Source organism: Lissotriton helveticus, chromosome 7 (assembly GCF_964261635.1).
Source record: "Lissotriton helveticus chromosome 7, aLisHel1.1, whole genome shotgun sequence".
Taxonomy (NCBI): Eukaryota; Metazoa; Chordata; class Amphibia; order Caudata; family Salamandridae; genus Lissotriton; species Lissotriton helveticus.
Window position 1 is genome coordinate 500,860,534 of NC_136068.1, and position 27,700 is coordinate 500,888,233.

The 27,700-nt window shown below is 44.6% G+C and overlaps 1 protein-coding gene across 1 annotated transcript in view; it reads right to left on the minus strand.

Annotated features, from left to right (window-relative positions):
- LOC144768680 (putative DBH-like monooxygenase protein 2) overlaps positions 1-27,700 on the minus strand; it is a 574,472-nt gene that overhangs the window by 255,976 nt on the left and 290,796 nt on the right. Inside the window, exon 7 of the mRNA XM_078652509.1 lies at positions 26,619-26,785. Coding sequence (XP_078508635.1) covers positions 26,619-26,785 — 167 coding nt within the window. The remainder of the gene's footprint in view (positions 1-26,618; positions 26,786-27,700) is intronic.

The following is a 27,700-nucleotide window of genomic DNA, read 5'->3' on the forward strand; positions in this document are numbered from 1 at the left end:
TCAGCCAGAAACATCTCTCCCAAGCTTGCAAGAGGAGCTCAAGCGCTTTGAATGAGTCTCGTGCTTTAAAATTAATACCACTAAATCCTTCATACTAAATCTTACCCTTTCCCCTGAGGCTGTTCTCGCTCTACGACCCAAAACAACGCTGGCCTGGGCCACCACAACCATCCAATATTTCGAGGTTCTACTAACGTCCACTGTACGCGGGCTCTATGTGGCAAATTTCCCCCCACTCCTTACGCATATTCAGGCTGAACTCACTAAATGGAAACCTCTTTTCCTCTCCTGGTTAGGTCGCATTCACACCGTGAAAATTACCCTTCTACCTAAGCTGCTCTATCTCTTTCAAGCCCTCCCTATTGAGCTAGACCGTGACTTCTTCCAGAGAACTAAGTCCCTGATTCTGTGCTTCCTTTGGCAGGGAGGCCGGGCGCGTTTCTCTTACTCTCTACTACGTCATCCCCGTTCTAAGGGGGGGTTGTCTTACCAGACATCCAACTATACTATAGGGAAGCCCAACTGAGGGTACTAGTGGAATGGACCCAGAAAGACTCAGAGAAGCATTGGCTCCACATGGACCGTAGCGTGACAGACAGGACCATTTGGGACCTGGTTTGGCGCCCTCGAAAGGACTGCCCCAAAAAACACTTGCATAAGCACCCCCACAAGGACGACGCTGAAGGTCTGGGATTTGGTTTCCGGCGATGATAGATGGACTTTCTTTCCGTCACCTTTCACCCCCATCCATTTTAACCCAGCTTTCCCCCCAGCTCAGCTTGAAGGGCCTTTTGAGGTGTGGAAACGGGGCGGTTGCCTCACCCTCATTCACTTATTTAATAACTCTGAGCCTCTTACTGTTGAGGAGTACAGACGGGAATTTGATCTAGGGAGCGGGGAACAATACCACTACACTCAACTTATGCATTGGGCCCTCGCCCCTACCGTCCGGGAGCCCGCCACTCGCCCTCTTACAAAATTTGAAGCCTTCCTCTGCAAAACGTCTTCTATGAAAGGAGTGATTTCCTTTTTGTATGATCTCCTGCTTGAGACAACGATCTCACCACGCCCTCGGTACATGGCCATGTGGGAAGATCTGATCCAGCGCCCTATCTCTGAGCCTGAATGGTCACACCTTTGGTCTGACATCTCACGCTTCAACGACTCCACTGATCTCAGGGAGGCTCACCTTAAGATGATGATGGACTGGTACTTGCAACCCTCAAAACTCTGGCAGATTTTCCCCACTACCTCAGACAAGTGTTGGAAGGGTTGTGGTCTGCTGGGCGACTTCCAACATATCTGGTGGGACTGCCCGAATATCAGCCCCTTTTGGGAGGAAATTTTGGCCCAAATGAAGGAAATCCTCGGTTACCCCATCTCCAGCACCATAGAGGGGATCCTTTTGATGCTCTGGAGCATCAAACCCGGGCTGACAAACAAATTATGTAGCTCTGCATTGGTGCGGCCAAGGTTACACTCGCTGCAGCCTGGAAAAAAGGGAGGCCCTGGCAATTTCTCTCTGGCACTCTCGTCTCTGGAGACTGCTCAGCCTTGAGCACATGGCTGACATCTTCAGGGTCGACTATAAGAATTTTGAATTCAAATGGGGCCCCCTGGTTGGATGTATGACGTTACAACGCATGCTTTGACCACGCATGCTGTTACAACACAGTTTTTACAACGCAAATCTTTACAACGCATAGCGTTTTGGGGTGCTGGATAGTGAATAGTTTAATTTACTATTCCAACTCCAGTCCCCGTGGACACTAGGGAAGGTGTTGGATAGTAAATTAAATCTATTCCCTATCCTAGAGCGCCCCCCAGCGCAATGCGTTGTAATGGTTTTCTTGTAAAACCTGCGTTGTAAAAGCACTGCGTTGTAAAAGTTTCGTTGTAAAGGATGTTTCCCCCCTGGTTTGCTTCCTTTCACGAGGCCTACCCTCTGCAGTCTGTCCCCCTACCATTAGAGCCCTTCATCTCTTTCAGTATTGACTGTACTCTGCACATAGTCCGATAGGCTATCATCTTAGTGTTGCCGCCACCACGAGGAGGGGAGGGGGGAATGGGGAGGGGTTTTGTTGTTGGTTTTCTTTTTCTGTTTATGTTCCTTTGATTACTGCATAGTCCATCTCACATGCATGGCTACGCCCCTATAGGGAATATCCTGGAGCACCATATTAATTTCCTCTAGCTCCCTAGGTAAGGGCTCTTACGAGGCCCGACCGCCTGATACTGCTGGGCCCTTGTCATAATCCTATTGGGCCATTTCACATGAATTGAGCTATCTGTTTAGCAGCTGTACCCTCCACTTGGCTAATTACACAGCCTCCAAGCTGATTCACTGTGATTATTGTCCTCTGCTTCTGAATCATTTGCTATGGTGCCGTCGTTTCCCCTGTGTGGGAGCTCCTTCAGTCATCTTTGGATTGCCATGCTGTAGATTGTATGCAACATAATTCTAATAGAAAGATTTTTGACAAAAAAGGTGCATCCTTTTAGATAAAATCAATTAATCTAAAAGTTGTTATAACATGCTACATTAAAACCAAGAAACCTTAAAACCAAAATGAACATATATATGGGCTAGGGTCCTTATCAAATACACTCCCCTGTTGGAGCCTGCTGCTATATAAAATTTTGATACAAATGTGTGTGAAGATCTTCGCTTGTATCCAGGCCTCCCAGATTCTTTCTATCCACTTTAGGATATACCTTGTTTCCAACCGTCTAAGCCTTTCCTCCTGGTTTCCTCCTCTTTTTTGGACAAGGATTGCATTGATTATAAAAAACGATATTTAAGATCACTGTTATGGGATTGTCTGAAGTGTCTTGCCACTGGATAACTGGGATCATTGTTAACTATGGCCCTAGTATGCTACCGGATCCTCTTATGTGCTTGCAGTTTGGTACTGCCTCCATACTGTAAGCTACAACTGCATTCCAGTATGTAGACCGCATGATCAGTTGTGCATGTTAAATGTTTATTGATCACCTGCATTTTGTTGCTAAATGCTGTCTGGTAAGTGCTTTTGTTAAATTTTTTGCCATACTTACAGGCTTTGCAACTTGTAGACTTAAAAAAACCTTTCCTTGCAGTGAGCCAAGTCCCTGTTTGTATATCCTCTGGGCTACTCTTCACTAGAGCATTTCTCATCGATGCTGTCTGCCTGTAAGTGATTGCTGGTGTTCTAGGTAAAAGATGGCCTGTCACTGGGTCATCTAAAGCAATTGGCCAATTACACATTATCATTCCTCTAAGCTGTTTTTCCTGCTTGGTGTATTTTGAAATTAGTCTTGTTGGTTCACTCATTTGATCACTGTATATTTTGTCATCTATGCCTTTTTGTCTCATGTTGCATTGCAAGAGGTCAGACCTAGCTTGTTGTTTAGATTGTGCTATAGCAGCATCTATAGTTTCAGTTTTGGAACCTCTTTCTAAAAATCGCTCCTTACTTTCCTGTTGTTTTACGGCTAAGTCTGCCTCATTTCTGCATGTACTCCTTATCCTTAACATTTCTCCATAAGGGATACTTTGTATAAGGTGCGCAGGATGCCAGCCAGTAGCATGCAGTATGGTATTACCAGCTGTTTGCTTATGGTGCATAGACATAGTGATCTTGTTATTTAAAATGTGAACCTGGACATCTAAAAGAGTCACCTTCTCCGAGTTGATGGTAGAAGTAAAATTCCAATTGATATTACTTACATTAATCAGTGAGATATACTTTGTTGCACTTTGCTCTTTTCCTCGCCATATTATAAATAACTCATCAATAAACCTAAGCCAGGTTACTACATTTTCCTGAAATATGTGGCCAAATTGCTTCTAGAGGACCAGCTCCTCCCACCAGCCGATATGCAAACAAGCATAGCTGGGAGATAAGCTGGCCCCCATAGCCACACCCTGCACTTGTTGGTAAATCTGATTTTTAAAAATAAAAACATTCTTCTCAAGGCAGAACAAAAGCATGCTTATTAACATCTGATTGTGGTGTGAACATTTCACAGGACGATAACACAGGAAGTGCTCAACTGCTCTGATGCCATCCTTATGTCTAATGCTCGTGTAGAATGATTTATTTATTTATTTTATTTATTATTACAATTTGTAGAGCGCATGCGTATGTCCTTGGGCGTCTTGGCACTAAGATTTCTCTAGGGGTCTCTGAAAAGTGGCAGCCTATTGATAGAGCAATTTTTGGCATATTACGCGACTTGCTTGAAATCAAGAACCTCGAATAACTTATAATCCTATAATTCAACCTGTATGTTTTACTAATTCCCTTTTATTTTTGATGTGCGTGTATCTTAGTGACGCTTGCCTATGTGTTTACTAATACGAATAACCCTTGTTCCTAAAATGGCCGCCGCTTAAGGGTTTCTTCTGCGCATGCGTTAGTCACACTCACGTGACGTGACGTAGTTGCAGTTCTGGTGGGAAACTGTGCGCCTGCGTACTTGCTCCTAAAATGGCTGTTGGTGTCCTAACGTGGTGAAGCTTGCGCAAAACGCTTTACGTTATTGTCTGTTGCACTAATTCGTAATGGCATAGGATATTTTTATAGTAAGAAGTATAAAGTAGCTATTCATGGTATACAGTGAATGCATTTTTTCTATGTTTTAATTTGTTTTCGCTTACTTTTCATTTACCCCGGTATGGAGGGTTGATGGGATGTACGGGAATCCATATTGAAGTACACTACTGCGCATGACAGAAAATCGGCCAGTGGCATTGAACGACTGCCAACCAGAAGTGGCAGCCAAGACGTGCCTGGGAAGATGCACCTTCACCCAGCCGAAGAAGTCAAATTGTACTGCACTTGCAACAAATGTTATTTTCTATTGTATTCTGTCAAATATATCGTGAGAACCCCAAACCTGCTAGGCGGTCCCATAAAATGCAAATGTGAGCTTGTAGACGTAAATTGTGATTGGTGTGTTAACCTATCCTACCTGGGGACCAATCGAAATTGGGGATTCTGACACTTGCAACATTTGGGGGGTGGTACACTGACCTGAAAACAGTATAACTAGCCTAGGTTTAGCTAGAGAATTTGTCCGACTTGTCTGAATAGCTGACCTGCCACTGACCCAACACACTCAATAGGTGACTGATACAGAGGTGCTGCGGAGCACTCTGTCCTAATTTTGACCATAGACTCAAAGGTTTTACTAAACCTTAAGTGCTGGCGGAGCACTTTGCTGGGGAGTTCGCTAACCCAATCGGGGTTCTGACTGATAGCTGCAGAGAGGGTGGAGCGCAGGCGTTGCTTCCGAACTGCGGGTGCTGGTCGTTCCTTGGTGGTCCTGTCCTGATCCTAATTTGGGTTTCCTGTCCTGTCCTGGGGTGTCCATTCTGCACCTGCTGTCCTGTCGATGACTGTCCTTCCTTGGGGTTTATCCTGTCCTTAACTGACCCGTGGCCAGGGTTGGTCTTCACACCAGTCTAGGTAATTATAGTGCTAAAAGTCTATACTGCACCTTCTATTTTTCTGTCTTTGCTTCAATAAAGACATACCTTTGCATACGTTAATTTTCCATGCTTTTCGCAAATCTACTATATGAAAAGTCATACATTATAATTTTCTTAGCATGTCCCTATGTTTCCCTACCTTTTAGAGCACATTCTCTCCATACTGTTTATGAATTATAGATGCGGTTTATAATTTTCTCCTGCAATCTGATTTGAAGTAATAATGCTAGAACTATAGCGTGTTCCACTTTTCCCCCCTCCTATAGATGTATAGGATTTCCAATCTTTTATCTACTCTTGAAGTATTTCCCAAATAGTAAAATTCTAGTTCATGATCCATTCCCGAATCTGCTTAGCATATTTCACTTTGTTCTTACTTTCCTATAGACTCATAAATGGTTGCCTTAGTCTTCTTCCTTTATAGTTATGTGCTGTTCGTTATTTTGATCATTGACTGCCTCTTGGTGGTAAATTGTATGCTCTCTGAATCTGAATTCTAAGATAAAGTTTTAAAACTTTCCAGTAGTCTGTGGTCATTCAAAATACAGAAGAATATAAAAGTTGGTATTTGTGTTGCCTGCTTTTCTTTACAGCTAGCTCCCTGATCCATTGTGGTCTTAGGTACCCGTAATGGTGGAATGGTAAGTCGGGTACACAAGAAATAAATAGGAAGGAACCAGGGTTACTGGTAGTAGAGTGTTAGGTCACCCCATCAAGGTATATGATAAATTGGAAATATATGGGCCTGGTACGTGTATGGTGAAATTATTTGGCCGGGTGGCCTGCGATCTCTATCAGTAATTTTTCTGGTAGCAGAGCTATGGTTAGGGACTAGTTAAAGTTAGGTAGGACTAGTCAAGCTAGATAGGTTGGATGCTGCTAAGAATTTTATTGCTGCTACAAGGGTAAACAGTTTTGTGACTTGATCAATCACGTGAAATGTTTGCTTGAAAAAAAATTATGAAATGTTTTAAATTGTTTTTCTTATTGATATACTGATATGTGTATTAACCCACTCGTTAGTAAAGTGTTTTGTGTTTGTTGGAAATCCCCGGGGAATTGAATAGCGAGTGGTGAAGAGAATCCACTTCTCTTTGAGGTCACTGGCTTAAGGAAAAGTTGGTGCAGGTTAGGCAGAACTGGAAGCACTAACTAGGGTTTTCTGAATGCATGTTTGAATAAATGATAGCAACGAGTTCACTGGTGAAACTTCTATCGTGATATAACCTAGTACGGGTCACACCGGAAGGAGTAGCAGGTTCGTCGGAGCTTGGGTGATAGCAAAGGGGTTCGCTGGTGAAACTTTAGGCTCTGTATATATCCCGAAAAGAAGTGGGTGAGTCAAAGGAGTAGCAGGTTCACTAATGCTTAAGTGAAGGGTAGGCGGAAGAGATCTATCCGTAGTGTGTGATAAGTAGACAAAAAGAAGTTTACTTGCAGTGAAACAAATCTTTACTGTCTAGACACTTGAGTACAGTGGAGAATGTGTATTCGTTGTTAAATAACTAAAGCACTTGCACTTTAAAAGAGAAATCAAGTTTCCGTTACCTTGTGAGGGAGGGAGTCAGTTGCGGAGTTGCTCTGACATCACTCTGTGCCGCGCTGGGATTGGTAGACGCAGCGGGTGTGTAGCGGAGCTGGAATTGTAAAGGAAGGGTGAGTGCCGAAGCGTGAGAACCTGTCTCGCGAAAAGGCCGCGCACCCATTGGTCGAGATTATTTGAATTCGTGCATTTCATTGGTCGCACGAAAATATGAGACGCATTTGGATTGGGAGTGATTTTGTAAACAAAAGTCGCTCGCAGGAAATTATATGTGGCATTCGTATAGACCGCATACTAGACCTGATCCACGATATTTAGGGTTTGAGAACGATCAGTGGAAAGGGCATAACACCAGCATTATGTACGGAAATAAAAGAAAATTGTCCCTTGTAAACAAAGTAAAGAATTATTTCAAAAAGGACAAACCGATTAAAACCGGAGAAGGTGTTGTCATTCTGCCACCTAATACTCCCGCATCCTTCATGATGTTTGATAAAGGGTACCACTCGTGTGTATGGTTGGAAAACTGGGCGGAATACACTAAAGATAACGGAATATTGGCTTTTCCGTTGGAAGGTACATTCAATGGCAGAATTTTATTTAATTTAAGAACACGAATGAACGATTTACATCCCAGACCTAGATTAACGCAGTACGAAGCATTAGAGGAATGGGAGATCGAGGCTTTTGAGAGAGATAAGCCCCGAATGGATAAAGGGTTAACAAAATTTTATCCGAAGTTAAAGCAAGAGACCCGAGATAAAAAGATGAAACAGTGGAGACAGAATATGATTGTAGAAGGACTGTTTCCAATGATGCCAATGGGTGGTCCTCCTGCGGGGGAGAAGAAAACGGAAAAGTGCAAACATTGGGTGCCCATTGGGGAGTCGGATGATGAATTATTAGATGACATGTTTATGAGACGTCCGCCTCCTTATAATGAAGGACACAGACCCTCTAGTGTAGGGGATAATTCTCGAAGACCTCCTCCCCAGGATGAGGCCAGATCTGCAAGTGTAGGAGAGGGTTGTCAAATACCTCCCTATAATGAGGGTTTAGGACCCCTAGGTGCTAGAGATATCTGTCAAAGAACACCATTTAGTGGGGAGTCAAGATACTCAAGAGAAAGAGACTTCTGCTCTAGACCTCCCTACGAAGGTGAGGCAAGACCATCGATTTCAGGAATTCCGTTCTCAAGACCTCCGGATGAGGAAGGACCGAGAGATTTAAACCCAGGAAGTTATTTCCCAAAACCTAATTATGGAGAAGGACCAAGTGAGACGCATCCCACTGCCCGAGTTATGCTCCAACTTTGACCCCGCAGGTATTACATGAAAAACCATTAGACAGGTTACTGGAGGAAAAAGAGCGAGAGGCTCTAGCCAAGCAGAGGGCTGAGATAATTCAGAAAATCTCCCAGTTAAATACAAGTCCTGAAGCCTTGACAATCCCGGTAACTATTGGACCAGTGGTTCCGCTGTATGGGGATAGACAGGGAATTACAAAGACTCCAGTTATTACCCCAATTATAGCACAGCCGAGACCAGAGCCCTTAATCGTGGATGACCAGACAAGTGAGTGCGAGTCTGAGGTCTCGCTAATGGATTTGCCCATTAAGGATGCAGGAAAAAGGTTACAGAAAAGACATAATCCTTTCAATACGAGGAAGATTCAAATGGAATCGACTTCAGGTACAAAGAGTGTCACGTTGGTGACTCCTGAAGAGATTGAAAGATGGAGTCGAGAGTTAGAAAAACAAACTCCTCAGTCAAAACCTTTAGATGTCTACAAACTGAGAGTAGAAATGGAAGAACGGATGTCAGGAAATGTGGGGTTAGACAGATTAAATACCTATTCCGAGGAAGAGCTACTGTTTATCTGCAAAAGTCTTACCCGGAATACCAGAGTGCTCCATGAAAAACTAACAGAGTTCTCAGACAAAGATTTGGAAAACATGAATGTGTCAGGGAAAAAAGCACAGATCAAAGAACTATTGACTGTGTTGCAAAAATGGGGAGACGTAGAATAGTGGAAAGCCAGGTGGGCAAAGAAGAAGGACGAGGCCAGATCTAACAGACATCTTCTGAGTTCGTTCTAAAGGAAGCTGACAAACCAGAGCACTTATACCCCATGCGTGAAGTGCCAGGTGGAAAATACGTGCACGTTCCATGGTCCAGACAGGATATTGTGTCCTTTACCAATGACTTTCCCAAATTACGAGAAAAACCTGTGGACTGGTACAGGCAGGTGGAAAGGTTTGTAAAGGTGCAAAAGTGCTTGTGGAAAGACCTGGATGGGTTTTTCGAAATAGTGGTTCCTGTGGATTTATGGACCGAATGTAAGGTTGCCATTGATTGGCCTAACAAAGAATATACAAGGGGCCCTGTTACTGGTGCCCCCTCTGATGAGGTGATGAGAAAATACGACCAGGTCATGTTACACCTAAAGAAAAAGGTGCCTGCAAAGGAAACTGATTGGACCAAGATAGATAGAACCACGCAGGAAAGGGATGAGTCTGTGCACTCCTTCTATGAAAGACTGTTACAGGTGTTTAAAACGTACAGTGATATAGATAACATCGAGATGAAGGACATGACCCACTTCATTTACAGGTTTGTAAACGGTTTAAGACCCGAAATTTGCCAGTGGATCAAAGATAATAAAATTTGTTGGCAGTCTAAGAAAATGGATGAGGTTTTACGATATGCAAAGTATTGCGAGGATGAGATGGCAGACAAACGAAAGGCTCTGAAAGAGAAAGTTATGTGGGCACAGGTAAAGTTGGCAGAACAACAGGAAAAGCAACTGAATAAAATGAATAAGACTTCCCAAAATCAAGGCTCTGGGGGTGGAGGGAAGCCCAAAGTAAAAATGAGCAGAGAAGAAGCTAAAAAGAAATTTCCCTGTCACCAGTGCGGAGAAATTGGGCACTGGAGAGACGAGTGTCCATATTTACAGCATGGTAACACCCAAACCACTGATTTAACTCCACAGACACAGAATGAGAAACCAAGAAAGACCCAGCATCAGGTAAAGGCAAGTCCATTGCGCCGAGCGCCAAAACTAAATTATAAAGGGAAAACACCACGGGGTGATGATATGGAAATCTGGGGAGGCAATGAGGATAGAAATGCAGCAACTTCACAATTTTTGTTGAATGACACTTTTCTCTGTGACGATCAATACTGACGGGGCCTGAGAGGGGAGGACGAGGAGTGTGTACTTGGCGCCTCCTTGCCGGTAGACCAGTCGGGCCATACATTGAAGGAAAGGTTGATGGAAATGATGTCACCTTTCTATTGGACACTGGTGCTACCCGTTCTACTGTGAGAACAGCGGACGTTCCAAACCTACCCCTCTCGGGAGAAGCAATCCAAGTAGTGGGTGTGTCTAATCAATTGATTAGTACCCCAGTTACTGAGCCCATGGAGATCACAATAGGGAATTTTAAAGAAATGCATAGATTTGTAGTGTGTGATACCAGTCCAGTAAACTTACTGGGACGTGATTTGTTGTGCAAAATGAACTGCACCATCTTTTGCACACCAAAGGGTGTCGAAATTCAAACCCCAGATGAGGATGGCATATACAAACTAATGTTAATCAGACCTGACTCAGAAATTAAACAAATGACTATACAAGACTTACCCGAAGAACTACAAAAGACAGTGAAACCAGAAGTATGGGACTTTACTGGAAAGGATGTAGGATTAATGGCAGATGTAGACCCAATAAAAATAGCCATGAAAGAAAATGCAGTTTACCCCAATACCAAGCCATACAAAATGAGTGCAGAAGTGAGAGCAGGAGTTGCTATTGAAATAAAAAGATTGCTAGAAGCAAACATCATACAAGAAGTGACGAGTAGCCCATGTAACTCACCAATAATTGGAATCAAGAAACCTAGTGGCAAGTACAGGGTAGTGCAGGACCTGAGAAAGGTAAACAAAATTGTTGTTCCTTGCTGTCCTATTGTTCCAAACCCAGCAGTGATCCTGTATCAGATTCCCTGGGATGCTGAGTGGTTTACCGTAATAGACCTATGTCACGCATTCTTTTCGATCCCATTGCATCCAGACAGCAAATTTATTTTCTCATTTGCATTCAACAGTCACGTGTTCATTTGGAATCGCGTCCCTCAAGGGTACACAGAAAGCCCCTCGATCTTTAATCAGATTCTGAAAAAATGCCTTGAATCTTTAGTCTTACCTGGAAAATCTGTTTTGGTGCAATATATAGACGACCTTTTGGTGGCGTCTAAAAGTCAGAGAGACTGCGTTGTTGACACCATTGCCTTACTGAATCACCTAGGTGAAAAGCGACATAAAGTATCTCCTGATAAATTGCAGTTCTGTACAAAGTAGTGAAATATCTGGGGCACCAGATAGAAAAAGGCATCAGAAAAGTTACCTCAGAGAGAGTCAGAATAATTCGGAACATGCAGTTACCCCGTACTCAGAAAGAAGTCAGAATGTTCCTTGGAGTTGTAGGTTACTGCAGGCAATGGATTGTGGGATTTGCAGTCCTGGCAAAGCCTTTGATAAAAATGACGAAGAAAGGAGCAAAGGACCCAGTGGAATGGGATGATGAAAGCTTGACAGCATTTACTAAATTACGAGAATGTCTGTGTACAGCCCCTGCTCTAGGGATGCCTGATTATTCCAAGGAATCTGCACTGTTCTGTGACACACGAGATAACTGTGCACTGTCAGTCTTAACTCAGGAGCATGGTTTGACTAGACATCAAGTGGCATATTTTTCTGCTACTTTGGATCCAGTGGCTGCTGGATTACCCGGATGTCTGAAAGCAGTAGCTGCAACTTGCACGAGTCTAGAACAGAGTGGATCTATTGTTATGGGACATCCTGTAACTGTGTATGTTCCACATGCAGTTGTAATTTTACTTACTAGAACTAAAACTCAGTAACTCACCCCTAGTCGGCTGACTAAATACGAGAGGATTCTCGTGGGTGCTGCGAATGTAGTCATTACTCGGTGCAACATTCTGAATCCAGCCACCTTGCTACCTGACTCAATGACTGCAGAAGCAAAGGGAGAGGACGAGCATAACTGCATTGACCTGACAGAATTTAGTACTAAACCACGCCCAGACATCAAGGAAATGCCCTTGCCTGTGGAAGATGAAGAACTGTTCGTGGATGGCTCATGTATGAGACACGAACTTGTAGGCCTAAGTGCTGCTTATGCTGTAGTCTCAGTAAAACAAATTGAAGAAGCATCCTGTTTATTTGGAGTGAAGTCTGCACAAGTAGCCGAATTGATTGCATTAATAAGAGCCTGTAAAATTGGGAAAAACAAAAGAATAACAGTATATACTGACAGTCAGTACTGTTATGGGGTTGTGCATGACTTCGGCCAATTGTGGCTACAGAGGGAGTTTCTGACTTCTTCAGGTACTCCCATCAGAAATGGAAAAGTTGTACAAGATTTACTGGAGGCAATCCAATTACCAAAAGAATTGGCAGTGGTCAAATGTGCTGCTCATAAATCTGGCACTGATCATGTGACCTTAGGAAATCGATTTGCTGATGAAGTGGCCCAACATTGTGCCAGACATCGCATGTCTGTAAATGTAGTAGTAGTAGTATAAATCTTTATTCGGTAAAATTGATCACCATAAAAGACAACAATATACATTTTAAAATACATTCCATCAAATTATACTAGCAACAACAAGGGTTGACCATACTTAAAATACGACTGAGCACTATCATAATTAATAAAACCACGGACAAAAAAAAATAATCCAGGCACTCAGAATTAGCAGCTTCAAATAACTCCACTCTGGGTGGGTAGAGGCCTTGCAATCATTCCCAGAGATCTTGATCTAATAATCCAGGCACTACCTAAAAACTTTGCCACCCCGCATATCAATGGGGTAGATGATAGATCCGATGTAATCACTCGTAAGGCCGAGCGATGGCACCTCATCCCCAAACCTTTACATACTGGTTTCAACCAGTTTTTCCGCGCCACTTTATACGCGGGGCAGGCAAAAAGAAGATGGGCCACGGACTCTATAGGGGCCGCACAGCCAGGACAAGATCGCAAGGGGCCGCCCTGGTTGGACCATTTTGAAGTAAATTCGTGTACCGGGAGGGTACCGTACCTTAATTTTAAAAAGAGGGCCCTGTCTAGAGGCTTAGTTATCAAGTCAAGGAAGGGTTCAAGTTTCCTTACACACTTACACTCCAGAAAAGACTCTGTAAGTGAACCCCCTGTTATACCACGTGATGCTTCGGCCTGAACCCAATACCAATATAGTTTCTTGATCACCATTTTGGGCGGGGGCGCTTGAGACTCCCAAATATCTCTCAAACCCAATTGGGAGACCAATAGCCTCAAATTTTTCAACCAGCCAATTTTACACCCAGAGTCTAGAAAAATTAGCTCGTCCAGTACTTCAGCATATTTGGCCAACTCCTTAGTCCTTCTCAGGCGGACCCAAAAAAGCAATGGTCGCAGCCTCACTATATCCTTTAGGGCACGTCTACCAAGGTCTAACCGCAAGGGGATAAGCGGGGTGGAAACAGGGAGTGCCACCACATCTCTCAAAAACTTATTTTCTGCTAAGGTTAGCTCATTTACATTGTCGAACCCCCATAATTCGGAGCCGTACAATGCAGCCGGGAGTATCTGGCCATCGTAGATGGCCATTACCGGGGACACTGGTTTACTAATTGATGCCCGGTACTCTCGTAAGATCACCCCCGACACTCTTTTGTGGCCCAATAGCATTTTCGCTAAGTGATCCTTCCAGGTCATTCGGCTATTTATCCGGACCCCTAAATAGTCGAATGCCTCGACCAACTCCAAGGGAGTCCCATTAAGCAGAAAATTGTTTTTAAAATTTTTGGCAGGTGAAAAGGCCATCAATTTGGTTTTGGTGGTGTTGATGGTTAGGCCTCTCTCTGTACAAAAGGAGGAGAAACGCTGCAGGAGTTTGTGCAGGCCTATCGGGGATTTAGCTATCAGTAAGGTGTCGTCAGCAAAGAGCAGGGTCTGAATCTTTTCCCCCGCCAGGGTTGGGGCATCCGTCTCTTCTCCTCTCAGATGGTCCACCACTCCATTCACAAACAAGGAGAAGAGAGTCGGAGCCATGACACACCCTTGACGGACTCCACTCCTTACAGGTACCCTATCTGTCAGTTGGCCCTGTGTACCCCATCTGATCCTGGCGTATGTCCCCTCGTGGAGTCTTACAATTAATCTTAAGAGTGAGCCAGGAAAGCCCAAACTTTTCAGAATCTCCCAAAGTTTAGCACGGGGGACCAGGTCGAAGGCCGTCTTGAGATCTATGAAGGCCATATATAGGCTCCCCTTCTTGATGGTAACTGCCTTCCAATAGATCCCAAACAGCCGAAAGACCTGGTCCATCGTGCCCACCCTCTGGCGAAATCCGGCCTGCAGATGAGAGAGAATGCCTTCCTCCTCCATCCAGTCGCCCACCCTGGCGATAATGACCCTGCCAACCACTTTCTGGATTATGTCTATCAGACTAATCGGTCTGTAGTTGGCAGGGTCATCTCTTGCCCCCTTCTTGTACACTGTGACCACCTCGGCACCCTTCCATGAATCTGGCACGGGGTGTCCCTTTACTAACAAATTCATTATGGTGGCTATTAAATTTGCCCAGGCTAGGGGTTCAGCAATCAAGAGGTCCCCAGGGATCCCATCCGGCCCAGCTGCCTTTTTGGGCGTCAAATGTTTAATTGCTGCCACTACTTCGGAGGCCGTAAATAAGCACTCCGTCTCCCCGCCAGGATCCCTTCCCTCCCCACAAGCAACCAAAGGGCCAGATGTATCTTCACTGCCGCCATACAGAGATGAGAAGTGATTGAACCATTGCAGGCTGGTTATATGGGTTGCTAAAGGCTGGGTTTTACCCTGCCTAGCTCTATTGATTAAATCCCAGAATAACGTCGAGTCCCTCCTGCTGACGGCGTCTGTTATTTCCCTCCAGTGCTCCTCCTCCCACTCGCGCTTTGCCAGAGCAATTGCTCTCAAGTACTCCCTCCTGGCCGCTCTAACCAGAATAGGATTCCTTGAGAGCAAGGCAACTGACAAACTTTTCCTCTTCCCCCTGCAGTCCGCTGAATACCATGGGTTGCTGGATATGGGGGGAGTCCTATTTGATCTGGGGGTTTTCCCTTTAGAGGTGAAATAAAGACTCACTTGATCTATCGTGCCTTTATATGCAGAATCTAGTTGTAAAGAAGGGCACGGAGGGCTAGCAACCACCCGATCCATTGCTTCCAAGTCCCTGTACAGGGCTTCGATGGTAAATTTAATGGTCTCTAGTTGGTCTGCGTTTAACTGAGCCTTGTCCCACTTCAATCTACGATTGTTTTCGTAGGGGATGATCTCTTTGGTTAATTTCAACGGTGCACTCTTCCCTTTCTCTTTAATTTTGCCCCATTTAAACTTGCAGCAAAGCGGATTATGGTCGCTATCCTGGGTGGGTACCACCTCCATATCAATAAGGTCCATCCACATACTAACACTCATTAAAATATAGTCAATTCTGGACGGGGCCGATAGCCTGTTAAAAGTCATTGCACCTGATATATCAGACCGGGTCCTGCCATTAAGGGCTCTTAATTTGTGCTCCCTAGTGAGGGCGTTCAGTTGGATTGCCCTAGCAGACCATTTCCGGATGGGGGGTACCGTCAAGGGGGGGATAGACCACCTGGAGTCGTCCTCCTCAGTACCTAGTGGATCATCACCAAGAAGAGGTTCGAACGTACAATTAAAATCGCCACCCACCATAATTCTGGCTGAGGGAGGGCAATTAGCTAGAGCAGAATCAAGGCTCGATATGGTTGCCGAAGTATTATCCCCCGCAGCCCCTCTAGCGTACACATTAAAAAGTTCAAGCCTAATCCCCTCGATATGACCCCTGGAAGAAAGGTGCATTAAATCATTACACTGGGTGTCATTAGAGGCCATGTCCCAATCTAGGTCAGTTCTTATCCAGACTAAAAGACCTCCTGCTGGTCTACCTTTCCCTCTACTTATCGCTGGGGAAAAGAAGGTAGTGTAGCCAGATTTATCAATTGGTATCAAGCACCAAGTTTCTTGAAACAGGCAGACATCGAACTTCTCGATGAATTCATGCCATTCAGGAATGTCTAACTTCCTTTTTAGCCCGGCTACATTCCAGGAAATCAGGTTTATTACCCTAGAACCCTTGTGCACTAGAGAGAACCCTTCCGTGATCACCCCCCCCGGCTCCATTCCCACACCTCTAGATTGGTGGCTGTTACTCACACAACAAGATTGCCTGTCGGGTTCAAAACAATCAACAACAATAGACATACCCGGGGCATCAAAATGAGGCATATTCGAGTGGATGACATTAGAGTCATCTATGGTTACCTCCTGGGAATTGTCACAAATAATTCCTCCTTGCTGGGGATCCACTCCATGTCTACCGCCTCCCTCCTCCATAGGCTGTAAGCATCAATCGCAGTCCTCCATGCCACTAAGCTGCGAAAACCTATTGAAAGTATCTAAGGGGGTGAAGGGTCTAAGATGCTCCATTGCACCATTGTGGCTTAGGTGATGTCTCTGTGGAACCGTAAACCAACCAGACTGACCATTAGGGTAAAGCTGATGCTGGCCAAATACCTGATGAGTACTATTGTAACCAAACTGCTTGGGCCATGGGGCATAAGACTCTTCCCTATGTTTGGGGGGGTAAGGAACCGGCCTCGGGTAAAAGTAGGTTAAGGGCCTAGGTGTAATAGAGTTTCCTCCTCCTGCATATGGCCAGTTTAAAATGTAGTCCACTGCACGGGGGTCTCTAAAATTAACCACCACTAGATCCCCGTCAATATCTTTCCTAGTGTTACCCAACCACGGGATCCTTCTGACATGTACAATATCTCCATCCACATTTGGGGCTATAGGCCTGAATGTCCTCAACCAATGAATTATTTTATTTTTCAATTGGCCATAACCTTCCTTCTTATTGTCTGCTAATGGAGGAACCCCGGTCATGACTACTACATAGGGCACCGCCTGAGGTGGAATTTCCACTTGAGGTACTCTAGTCAGAGGACCTCTGGTGCGTCCCCCTTCCCCCTGTCTCTCGCTTCTGTTTACTGGGGGAGCCTTTGTCATTGGCCTTTGGGGGCCACCTTCTGTCCCAGCTACAGAAATGATCGGGTTCATTGTAGGATTTTCTTTATGTATAGCAGGCACCGCCTTTCCCTGATGCTGAGACGACTGTTTAGACGGCTGGAGTAGAGCAGAGGGGGTAGCTACTGGGGGTTTTACAGTCACGCTAGACGAGACCCCAGTACAAGGTGTTAGTTGTGTTCCCCCACTCCCCTGAGCCCTGGTCACCGTGGCCATACTATTTAAGGCAGCCTCTACTAAGGTCAATCTATTTTCGACTTTCCTAAGACTCTCAATCACGGGTAGCAACAGAGACCTCAGTAAAAGTTCGAAATCCCCTACAGGTGGAGGAGGAGTCGATGAGTTTGTAAATAAGGGCCCCTGACTGTTATCTAAAACTGCTATATTGGGGACCTCAACAAACGGAGTAGCCACCATTGGTGATGCCTCGGGTGTTACAGTAGTTGCAACTTCCATGGTAGCCCTTACATGCGGTGAAGATAATTTAGGGCCTTTGCCAAAGTCTAGATGGGAAATTTTAACTTTGCCTTGTCCCGCCCTTAATTTCCTCCTTTTTTTATTTGGTGGTGGTCCGTGTATCTGTGCAACCACTAGTTGCTTGGATTTCAATGATTTAAGCTTCAAGGGAGCAGCAGGGTGGCATGAGATCTGGGTAGGGGGGTCAATCACAATAGGATCAAGGGACATACCAGGCGAAGAAGTGCAGTCACGCAGTAAAAGTGGGAAGCCTTCTTGACTAACGGTTTCCCTCCCAAGGTCGATTAAGTCCCCCTCGGTGAACAAGGATACAGACGCAGAGTCAATAAAGGATCTGTTTTTCAAGCTTTCGATTGAACGCCTCCGCTCAGCCCTGCGTTCAGCCATGATCAATTCCTTCTCCCCCTCGGACAGTACCTTGGGAAAGTAATTGTCTAGTGACCCATTGCGAAGTTTGCCCTTCTTCCCAGGTGACCCCCCATCGGGTAGGGTAGCCATTAACTAACCTGTAACACGAGCCCACGGAGTGGGTTTTAGAGAGTGGGCCCAGCCCGGCCTGCTCTGGCCTACGAGGGCCTCAGAGGGCCCGCCCTTTGCCCGGGCTTCGCCCCGGGCGCTCCCGCGCGCTCCCGCGCAGCGGGTTACAAAGGTTTATATGGGCCTAAGGCTGGAATAAGCTGGGCGGGGCGGTCAGGGAGAGCGGGCCAGGTGATAGGCCGGAGGATTGCCGGGACTCCTGGGAAAGCGAGTCCCGGTTCCTTCGCTCGCAGCCCTGTCGCACGCTCTCTCACCCAGCTGGCTCCTGTGACTCCTGGGCTCCGGTGGCGGCAACAGCGCAGGGGGACCCGCGAAGCGGGTTCCGCAAGTAGTAAAAGTGGTCTCCCAGCGGCAGCAGGAACACACACAGCAAACGACCCCAATGTCAATAGGAGGCGGGGATTTTTAAAAAGGTGAGCTGGGCGGGGCGGTCAGGGAGAGCGGGCCAGGTGATAGGCCGGAGGATTGCCGGGACTCCTGGGAAAGCGAGTCCCGGTTCCTTCGCTCGCAGCCCTGTCGCACGCTCTCTCACCCAGCTGGCTCCTGTGACTCCTGGGCTCCGGTGGCGGCAACAGCGCAGCGGGACCCGCGAAGCGGGTTCCGCAAGTAGTAAAAGTGGTCTCCCAGCGGCAGCAGGAACACACACAGCAAACGACCCCAATGTCAATAGGAGGCGGGGATTTTTAAAAAGGTGAGCTGGGCGGGGCGGTCAGGGAGAGCGGGCCAGGTGATAGGCCGGAGGATTGCCGGGACTCCTGGGAAAGCGAGTCCCGGTTCCTTCGCTCGCAGCCCTGTCGCACGCTCTCTCACCCAGCTGGCTCCTGTGACTCCTGGGCTCCGGTGGCGGCAACAGCGCAGCGGGACCCGCGAAGCGGGTTCCGCAAGTAGTAAAAGTGGTCTCCCAGCGGCAGCAGGAACACACACAGCAAACGACCCCTGTCTGTAAATGTTAAATTGGGGGGACCTGGAAACAGCTGCCAACTTATGGTGTTTGAGGATGTGCCTACCTGGGAAGAGTTGAGAGATTGGCAGCATGCTGTGCCATCAAAAGAAAAGGAAAAATGGAGGAAACTTGGTTGTCGACAGAGAAGTGAGGATGGTGTCATTGTGGGCCCAAATGGTATGCCTGTGTTGCCTAGACATCTGCTTGCTTCAATGGCCAGACTGATACATGGAGATTCACACACTGGTAGGGATGCCATGGTTCTGGTTTTCCAACAAACATGGTACAATCCGAAGTTCAGGAAGGTAGCAGAGTCACTCTGCCAGAGGTGCTTAACATGTCAGCAGTTCAATGCTGGGAAAAGAACAGTAGTTGAATTAGGAAAGATTGGGAAATCAGGGGGTCCCTTTGTAAGAGTACAGATTGACTTCATCACCCTACCTCGTTGTGAGGGAATGAGATATGTCCTTGTCATTGTCTGCCTGTTTTCAAAATGGGTGGAAGCCTACCCTGCCAAAAAAATTTTACGCCATAACTGTAGCTAAATTGTTACTGCGAGAATTAATACCTAGGTTCGGGGTGCCAGTCACAATTGAATCAGATAGAGGCGGACATTTTCAGAATGAGGTAATCGATCAGCTCTGTAAAGCATTCAAGATCACACAAAAGCTGCACTGTGCATATCGTCCAGAGGCTTCTGGAGTGGTGGAACAGATAAATGGCACTATAAAATCGAGATTAGGAAAGATGTGTGAATCTACAGGCATGAACTGGATAAATGCTTTACCTCTTGTTCTGATGGGACTCAGAAGTATTCCAGACCGAAAAACAGGCCTAAGCCCCCATGAAATCCTGATGGGAAGAGCGATGAGACAAGCATGGGTACCAGGACATAAACTGATAAACATTTCTGATGATTTGGTACTTGAGTACTGGAAGCAACTAGGTGACCTAGTGCGTTCTATCTCTCGCCAGATTGGGGAAGACGCCGTCGCCAATCCAACAACTCCAGTCCATAAATTGGTTCCAGGTGACTGGGTTGTAATCAAGAAGCATACTCGTTCAGATTGCCTTGCACCAAAGTGGGGACAACAACGCCAAGTGATACTGGTGACCACAACAGCGGTGAAGTGTGCCGGCGTCCCGAAGTGGATCCATGCCAGCCATACCAAGAAGGTAATAAGAGACGAAAAGAAGACTGACGCTGAAGGTTGTCCAGCTGAGGGGTCTCCAGACGATGGTCCTGAAGTAGCTGATGACGTACAACCGAGCACCAGTCAAGATGAGTGGATATCCATAATCGATCTGACCGACGACCCCATCAGAACAAGAAGTCAAACCTACGCAGACAGAGAGTGGGATAGAGAGGAAGAGACAGGCACAGGCGAAGACAATCAGATTATCGAAATCCATGTCAAATTTGAAGGTGAAGAAGGTCAGAGAGGGACAGAGCAAGTGATCGACACACCTCCACAAACTCCTGAAATTGAAAAGGGACAGACAGGAACCAGTGTAAAAGTTCGAGCAGAAGAAAATCAAGGGTTCGAAGTGCTTGAACAGGATCAGATAGAACTAGAAGAACGTGTTCAGGACACAGAAACTGAAACACCCAAAAGACTGATAGAGTATACACCTGAACAAGACCAGCTTAGGAACCAGGCAGAAGAAAAAGATACAAGACCTGGAACTAGCCAGACAGGAAGGGAAGAAGCAGAAGCAGAAGTGCCACAAACAAACGAAAATAAAAGAGCATTAGAAGAAAGCCAAATTACAGTGCCAGCTAAAAGACTCAAGAAAAAGAAAAATATCGAACCCAGATATATTAAGAGACTGAGACTGAGACTAAAAACAGTAGAAGATAAACTTGAGCAAAGAAGGAAAAGTTCCCGTATTGCAGAGCAAGCTGGAGAACGTTCCAAAAGAAGAAGTGATCGAATAAAAAGACTGAACGAAAAATATCAAGATCCTGAATGGACATATTTGATCTTGGAGGAGTTTGAGGATCTTGATATAACTGACGAAAGTGACGAAGAACAGACAGCTGATCATTCTGCCGAAGAAGACGAACCAACCTGAAGTTGCGCAGTGTAAGCTACCTGTGCAAAGTTACAAAGAGGGGTTGAGAACTTCTTCTAAGCAAAAATGTCTGATTAAAATGTGAATGGGAGGCCTAGACGCAATTGTTGCAAAACATGCTGCAAAGTATGTGTATGTAGTATAGCTATAGTGTTAATAATTTGGATAGGACTAACCGTTTTTATTCCTATATGGTGAGCAAAAATACTAATATTGACCCTGCACAGACTGTGAACACTGATACTGAAGAACTGACAACACGAAGTGTAGAAAGACGTGAAAAAGCACTTAGACAAACAAAATCAGACTTAGAAGCACCAGATGAGGAAGGACTACATTATCACGGAGTTAAGAACCAAACACATCTAAATGTATTCGCAAACCTGTTAGTGCATTATGTAGAAACTATGGAAATAGAAGACTGCTATGTCTGCATGAAGCTACCTACTTCTGTAGCTGAAGGCGTGACTTATCATCACCTACCCTTGACTTATGGAATTTCCTGTAGTATTTTAGCTAGCTTGTTTTATAAAAGAGGACCGTTACAGTACTACTACTCTAACTCAGACGTGATATTTTCTGAACTTCCAATACGTGGAAATCTGAATCCTGTACATACACGTTATATGGGAGAATACTTTCTGACTATAGGTACAATAGATTTAAATGAAGCACACGGAGATAACTTGACCTGTTCATTACATGAACAAGAAAAAATGTTTCTAAACATGGCAGAGAAAAGAAGGGAGAGTTTCCAAAGAATCTAATGTGTCAAGACCACATGGAGTCTTAGTCCTGAACACTTGTCTTTTTCGTATGGTCCTTTATAGGTGGTCTGAAATAATTTTATAGTTTTTATAAAGATGGATTTATCTTGTTCCAACTTCTCCAGCTGAAACAAAACAGCAGCTTCTTGTTAAATGAATCTTTCTAGACCACTGGATTGTGCCGACAAGTTTCGACCTTTCTAGACCACTGGATTGTGCCGACGAGTTTCGACCTTGCACTATTAGTAGGACAAAAAAATTGTAGGGATTTAAATTGTGATAAGACATTTTCCAATTGATTACAGCACTAAATGTCTTCTTTTTTAGGAAGCGAAAAAATGAAAGTATAATTTTCATGAATTGTCAATTGTCTGTATGTATTCACGTGTATTGTAGAGTTGGTATTGAAATATGAGAGAACTGTCAAGTAGTTATGTTTTTTGTATTAATTTAAAAGCTTTTTCAGAAAATTGAAAATTGTGTTATGTATAAGGTGAAAGGAATACTTGAATGTGAAAATCATAAACAATAAAAATAATCGAATAAGTACAGAGTCAAATAAAGAGACTTCTGTGAAAAATTTAGTGTGATCCATTGTGTCAGAGGCACCTTGTTTTGTTAAAATGGATTTTTTGATTCTAGCCTCTGTCCCCCTTAAACGAATCATTCCCCTTAATTATTTAACTAATTACTGTGTTGATGTCATCATTCTGTGATTGACTTTGCAGTTGGTGGTATTTCTTCACCTTGAGCTTTCTGATAAATTTATACACATCTGTTCTAGTTTGCGTGTAGTTGAAGTTACTTTTGGGGCAATAAGATAATCCTAAAGTTAATAATTGAAGTTCGGCTGCATTGAGGTCCAACGGGCTAGATTTATTTTTGTATTGGCACTGGTATTAACACTGGGTAGTTGTTGACCTTCCACTACTTGCGTTTTCAGTGCCCCCGCCCGAATGCCGGCTTCTTGTTGCCTCCGTTTTCGGGCGGCCTTTCTTCTTTCCCGTCTTCTTTTGTTGTCACGATTTTCCCGGGTCTGCTGTTCCTCGGGCGTAGTGTCTCTCTTCTGCTTTATCTTAAAAAATCAAATTCTTCTCCCAAGGATAATTTGACATTGCTTTGGCTAGGTCCTCGCTTCAGATTCTGATTCGCTTTCCAGCGCTGAGCTTATATCAGATGCAGATGTAATATCTACTTGGCGATGATTCTTGCCTACTTGATATGACATTTGTGTTTGTTTGCTAGCCCTAGCATTCCTCAGAGAGTAGTATTTACGTGAAAACTTAAAATCTGCCCATTTTTGTAGTCCTCTTTATCTCTTTAAATTCATAGGATTTTCTTATCTTGATCTTATCCTCCTCTTTGTGAAGTCTCACCATCATCTCTTCATGTAATTTTTGCTTTTGCTGGGAATCCCCTAGTGCCTTGATTTCCTCATTTAGTGCATCTATTTTCAGTTTCAAATCCCGTCTATCACTTCCTACATATTTGATCAATATTTGTAGCAGCTTACCTGATAACTTCGGAGTGCACTCTGCCCATTCCACCATTATTTGAGGATTCAGTGTCTCGTAGCTAGGGGCTATCATTATCCTCAGGCCCTTGGGATTCTACCTACGTTGAGATATCTTTGGAGAGACTTGAACTCCCACCATTTTTATTGTTCCTGCTTCATAAGTTTCTCCAATATACGGAAAGTCTCCTTTATGCTCCTGGCACCTCCACTTGTTTCACCTGTTACGCCTCTATCCTGAACTGTTTGATCCGTGGGAGAGTTTGAAAACATCTCCTCTGCAGCTGTTACCCGATTGCGCCGCATGTCAGCAGACATTTTGAATTCAATAAATTATTATTTGTTTAGTCCAAACAAACCCTCTGATTTTGAATAACACTGCAAAGGGTTCTGTGGAATCTCAACTCCCCACCTGATTCAAATAATATTCAGAATTTGCCTACCTTGTTCCTGTAGGTCGGCATCGCAGGCGTGACCGCCGGTCAGCTACTACAATAAGCCAACTAGGGTCCCGTTATGCGCCGCCAAGATACACCAAGGTGTGCTGTCCTCTGTGTCTTCAGGTGGTCTCTGTAATTTCCGTTACCCGGAATACTTTGCTTTCACTTCCGGTTTCACAGCCGCAGCAGCCGTAGATGCTGGAGCCCCCGTATGCCAGAGATCTTGACTTGCCGTTCCAGAGCCAGCTTGTGAGGAGGGGGTCCACAATATTGGAGGAAGTCAATCCGGTTATTAATATCCAAAGTTCTCACCACATACAACTTCTTTATAGAGAAAAACAAGTGTGGACCACAATTCTGTGCATTTATTCTTTTTGATTGAATTCCGTCTGCCATACAGCGTTTAAGCCGTTCCCGGCCTTGATCACATGACAACGCTGGACCTATTGATCGGTTCTTTGAAAGTGACAGTGCTCAACTATTAATCCATAGATGTGGACTACAGACTACCCAAATGTACGTAAGCACCATTAAATGTGTATGAATACTTTTTTAAACTGTATTACACAGGTATGACCCAGTGCTTTTACTCGGCATTTAAACAGTATATATACAAAAATATTCATGATGAGTACTATATGGAACAGATGCAATTTTTCATTACTGTCAATTTTGTACACAATCCACTACCATTTCTGTGCAAATACTTTTGAGTGAATACAATTACTAAATAATCACAAACTCCACCCAGCTAGGATTTCTTCAATGATCGAATCTTGAAAGTGACAAGTGCTTAAAACGTATCGGACCTATTGATTGGCTCTTTTAAAGTGACAGTGCTCAACAACTAATTCATGGATGTGGACAACAGACTATCCAAATGCATGTATACGCCATTATATATATCTATATGTAAAAAAACACTTAATATTTAAAACAATTAATATATAATTATCTTTAAACCTTTTACAATGAATGGGTCTTTACTATTCATGCCTTTATAACGACATTCATTGTAAAGGCATGCATGGTAAAGGCATATTCATTGCAAAATACTGTGTGGTACAGACTTGTGTGGTAGTGTTGCATGCGTGGTAAAGCCTGCATGGTAAAAGCATACGGGGTTCCGGCTTTGTTGTAAAGGCTGTATCCCATTGCCACACACAGACTAGTTACTTCTTTCAGGCAACCACAGCCCTGACTGGCTCAGCAATTTCCACTGCAATGGAGATCTCCCATCGAGATTGAAGCCCACAGACACCAGTAACTGCGTTTTGCTCTCCTCAGTCCTTCTCTTGTGGGTGCTCCCACATACACGTGAGACACTCTGCTCCTAGCCCTTCTGCAACAGACACATGTAGTTCAAGGTTAGCAGGCTTATTCCCTCTCTCAGCATACTTGCAGGTTTCCAGGAACTTCTGGGAAGGCACACAGGTCTTCCAGCAATAGATCCAGGTGATGGCTCCTCTTTGGGAAAGCTGGCTGTCAGATAGACAGAAGCTCTGATTGAAAATCGGTCCTCTGAGCACTCTGCGAGGCATCACTTCCTTGGCCATTGAGGCTGGAAAAGCAAGTGGGGTAGTGAGGTCCCACTTTTATACTCCAAAATCAGACAGTATTCACTTTATTCATTTTATTAGTTTGGGACAGTTCTCCTTTCAAGTGTCCTCCTCTGGCTACTCTTCAGACACAGCCTGTGGAGTGATGCTTCTCACAGCAGGGTTGCCTCAAGCCTCGAGCATCCACAAAAGAGGCAGAAAGAGGGTTGAGCTTTCTGCACCTGGCTGTCATCAACAACTGAAGGAGTTAATCAGAGGTTCCCCTCACCTTGCAAAAGATAGTCTGCAATTGTACCACTCTCCCCTACCTTCCACCAAAAGGCAGCATTCAGGAAAAGTAATCAGCAGCACCTTGTCAAGCAAAAGACCTAATTGAATTTCTAAAGGAACACTTCACTTTAGTGTCTAGGTCTCCAGCACCAGGAAAGTTAATAATACACTGGGGAAACAACCTTGCCTCCATCTTGTGTGCAAAGGTCAGGCCGGGGATAAAAAAAAAAATCCAACAGGCCTTCATTACTCTGACTCACGCACACATACACCATGCATGCATCACACAGGATACACACATACACTTAAAACATACATGCAGAATGTCAGCTCTAGGAACTGGAGAAGTTCACAGAAGTGGGAATGTACATGAATGGCCTCCACTCTAGTGACACAGAAAAAAGGTCTGGTCACAACCATGGACTCACATAACATCGTATACTGTCATGACCGCACTATGAACTAAACCCACAATAGGAACAGTAGTCTATTGAGTTTGAATGAAGGCATGATTTGTGAGCCCCTACAGGTGACAAGGCAAGACCAGGACCTTAATCCTAGGCCTCTACACACATGTGAGATTAGCGTGATGCCCGGGCCAAATCCCGAACCAGGATACCAGATAGGCACAAATGGGCACTCAGGACAGGGAAACACAGCTGTACCCCATGCACGGTACATCCAGTCCCGAAATTCATGTAAACCATACAAGTGGTCAATGTAATTATTATGTGTATGCTCTGACCTCAGAGGCTTTCACATCCATTGCCGCTTTTTAGGAAAAAAACATGCATGAATGATTTGGCTGCAGGAATAAAATGAACGTGCTCACCCTTTGGTGCCAAACACTTACCATTGTGAAATTTCCTATCTTGCACAATCCATACGTTTTAAAGGACTCAACCATGGGTGGAATGAAGATGCTTTCCATAATTGTAGGGCCCACCTCCAGAATTCCGGCATCATAGGTCCGGACCTCTGAAGTGTAGTAGAGACGCATTCCTGAATTGTCCTGGGTCCCTGTGAGACCAAACACGAAGTTAGTGTAAAGGGCAGATAATACAGGTTTGGGTGATGTTGGTAAATTGTGTCTTAAATAATGAAAGACAACACATGCGAATGTGGAGAATAAGATAATGCATCTCTAGCGCAAAATAGTGGTTAAAGGTTCACAAATGAGGTTAGTAATGTCTATAATGTTGACCTATGGGTTGGCAGTGGTCAATGGTGTGTTGTGGTCATGAAAGACACATACAACGTTGAGGGGACTGATAATGCTGCCAAGGAATGACAACAGTCATTTGTGTCTTATGGTCATAAACGACCACACAAGGTCGCAAAAGACAATTAAGGACATCGCCAACGTCTTTCATTTGGTGTGTTGAACATATCTCAAACTGTTACCTATTTTTACATAATTTGATCATTTACTTAATCTCTTCCAATATTTGTTGTTACAGGATTGCATGACTGTAAAGATCGTATTACCCATTGTTTCCCAACACTGTATGGGTCACAGAGCCACAGCCATCAGTCTATAAACTTTATTCAAAGGCATGTCTGTGATTGTCTACTGTCTTCGCCCTATAAAATATAGGGTCAGCCATGATTCACATTGGGTGGGACACCACTCCAATTGTATAAGCTCGATTCAGATGGGATACAGTCAGTCACAGACAGTAATGGAGTTGTTGGTACAGTCTCCAAAACAAAAAGCTTTGGGGCTTATTTACAAGCCCCTTGCCACAACAGTGCGTCACTTTTAATTTTGGAAAAAGTGACGTACCAGCGAAGCAAGGGGCTTGTAAATGAGCTTCAAGTACTCCGAGCTGCTGCAAAACTCCTACATAAGTGAGTTAGGTGCTAATAGATCTACATAAGTCTCTATGTCAGAATGTGTGTCAGGAGAAACCTGTCGAAGGACCTACTGAGATT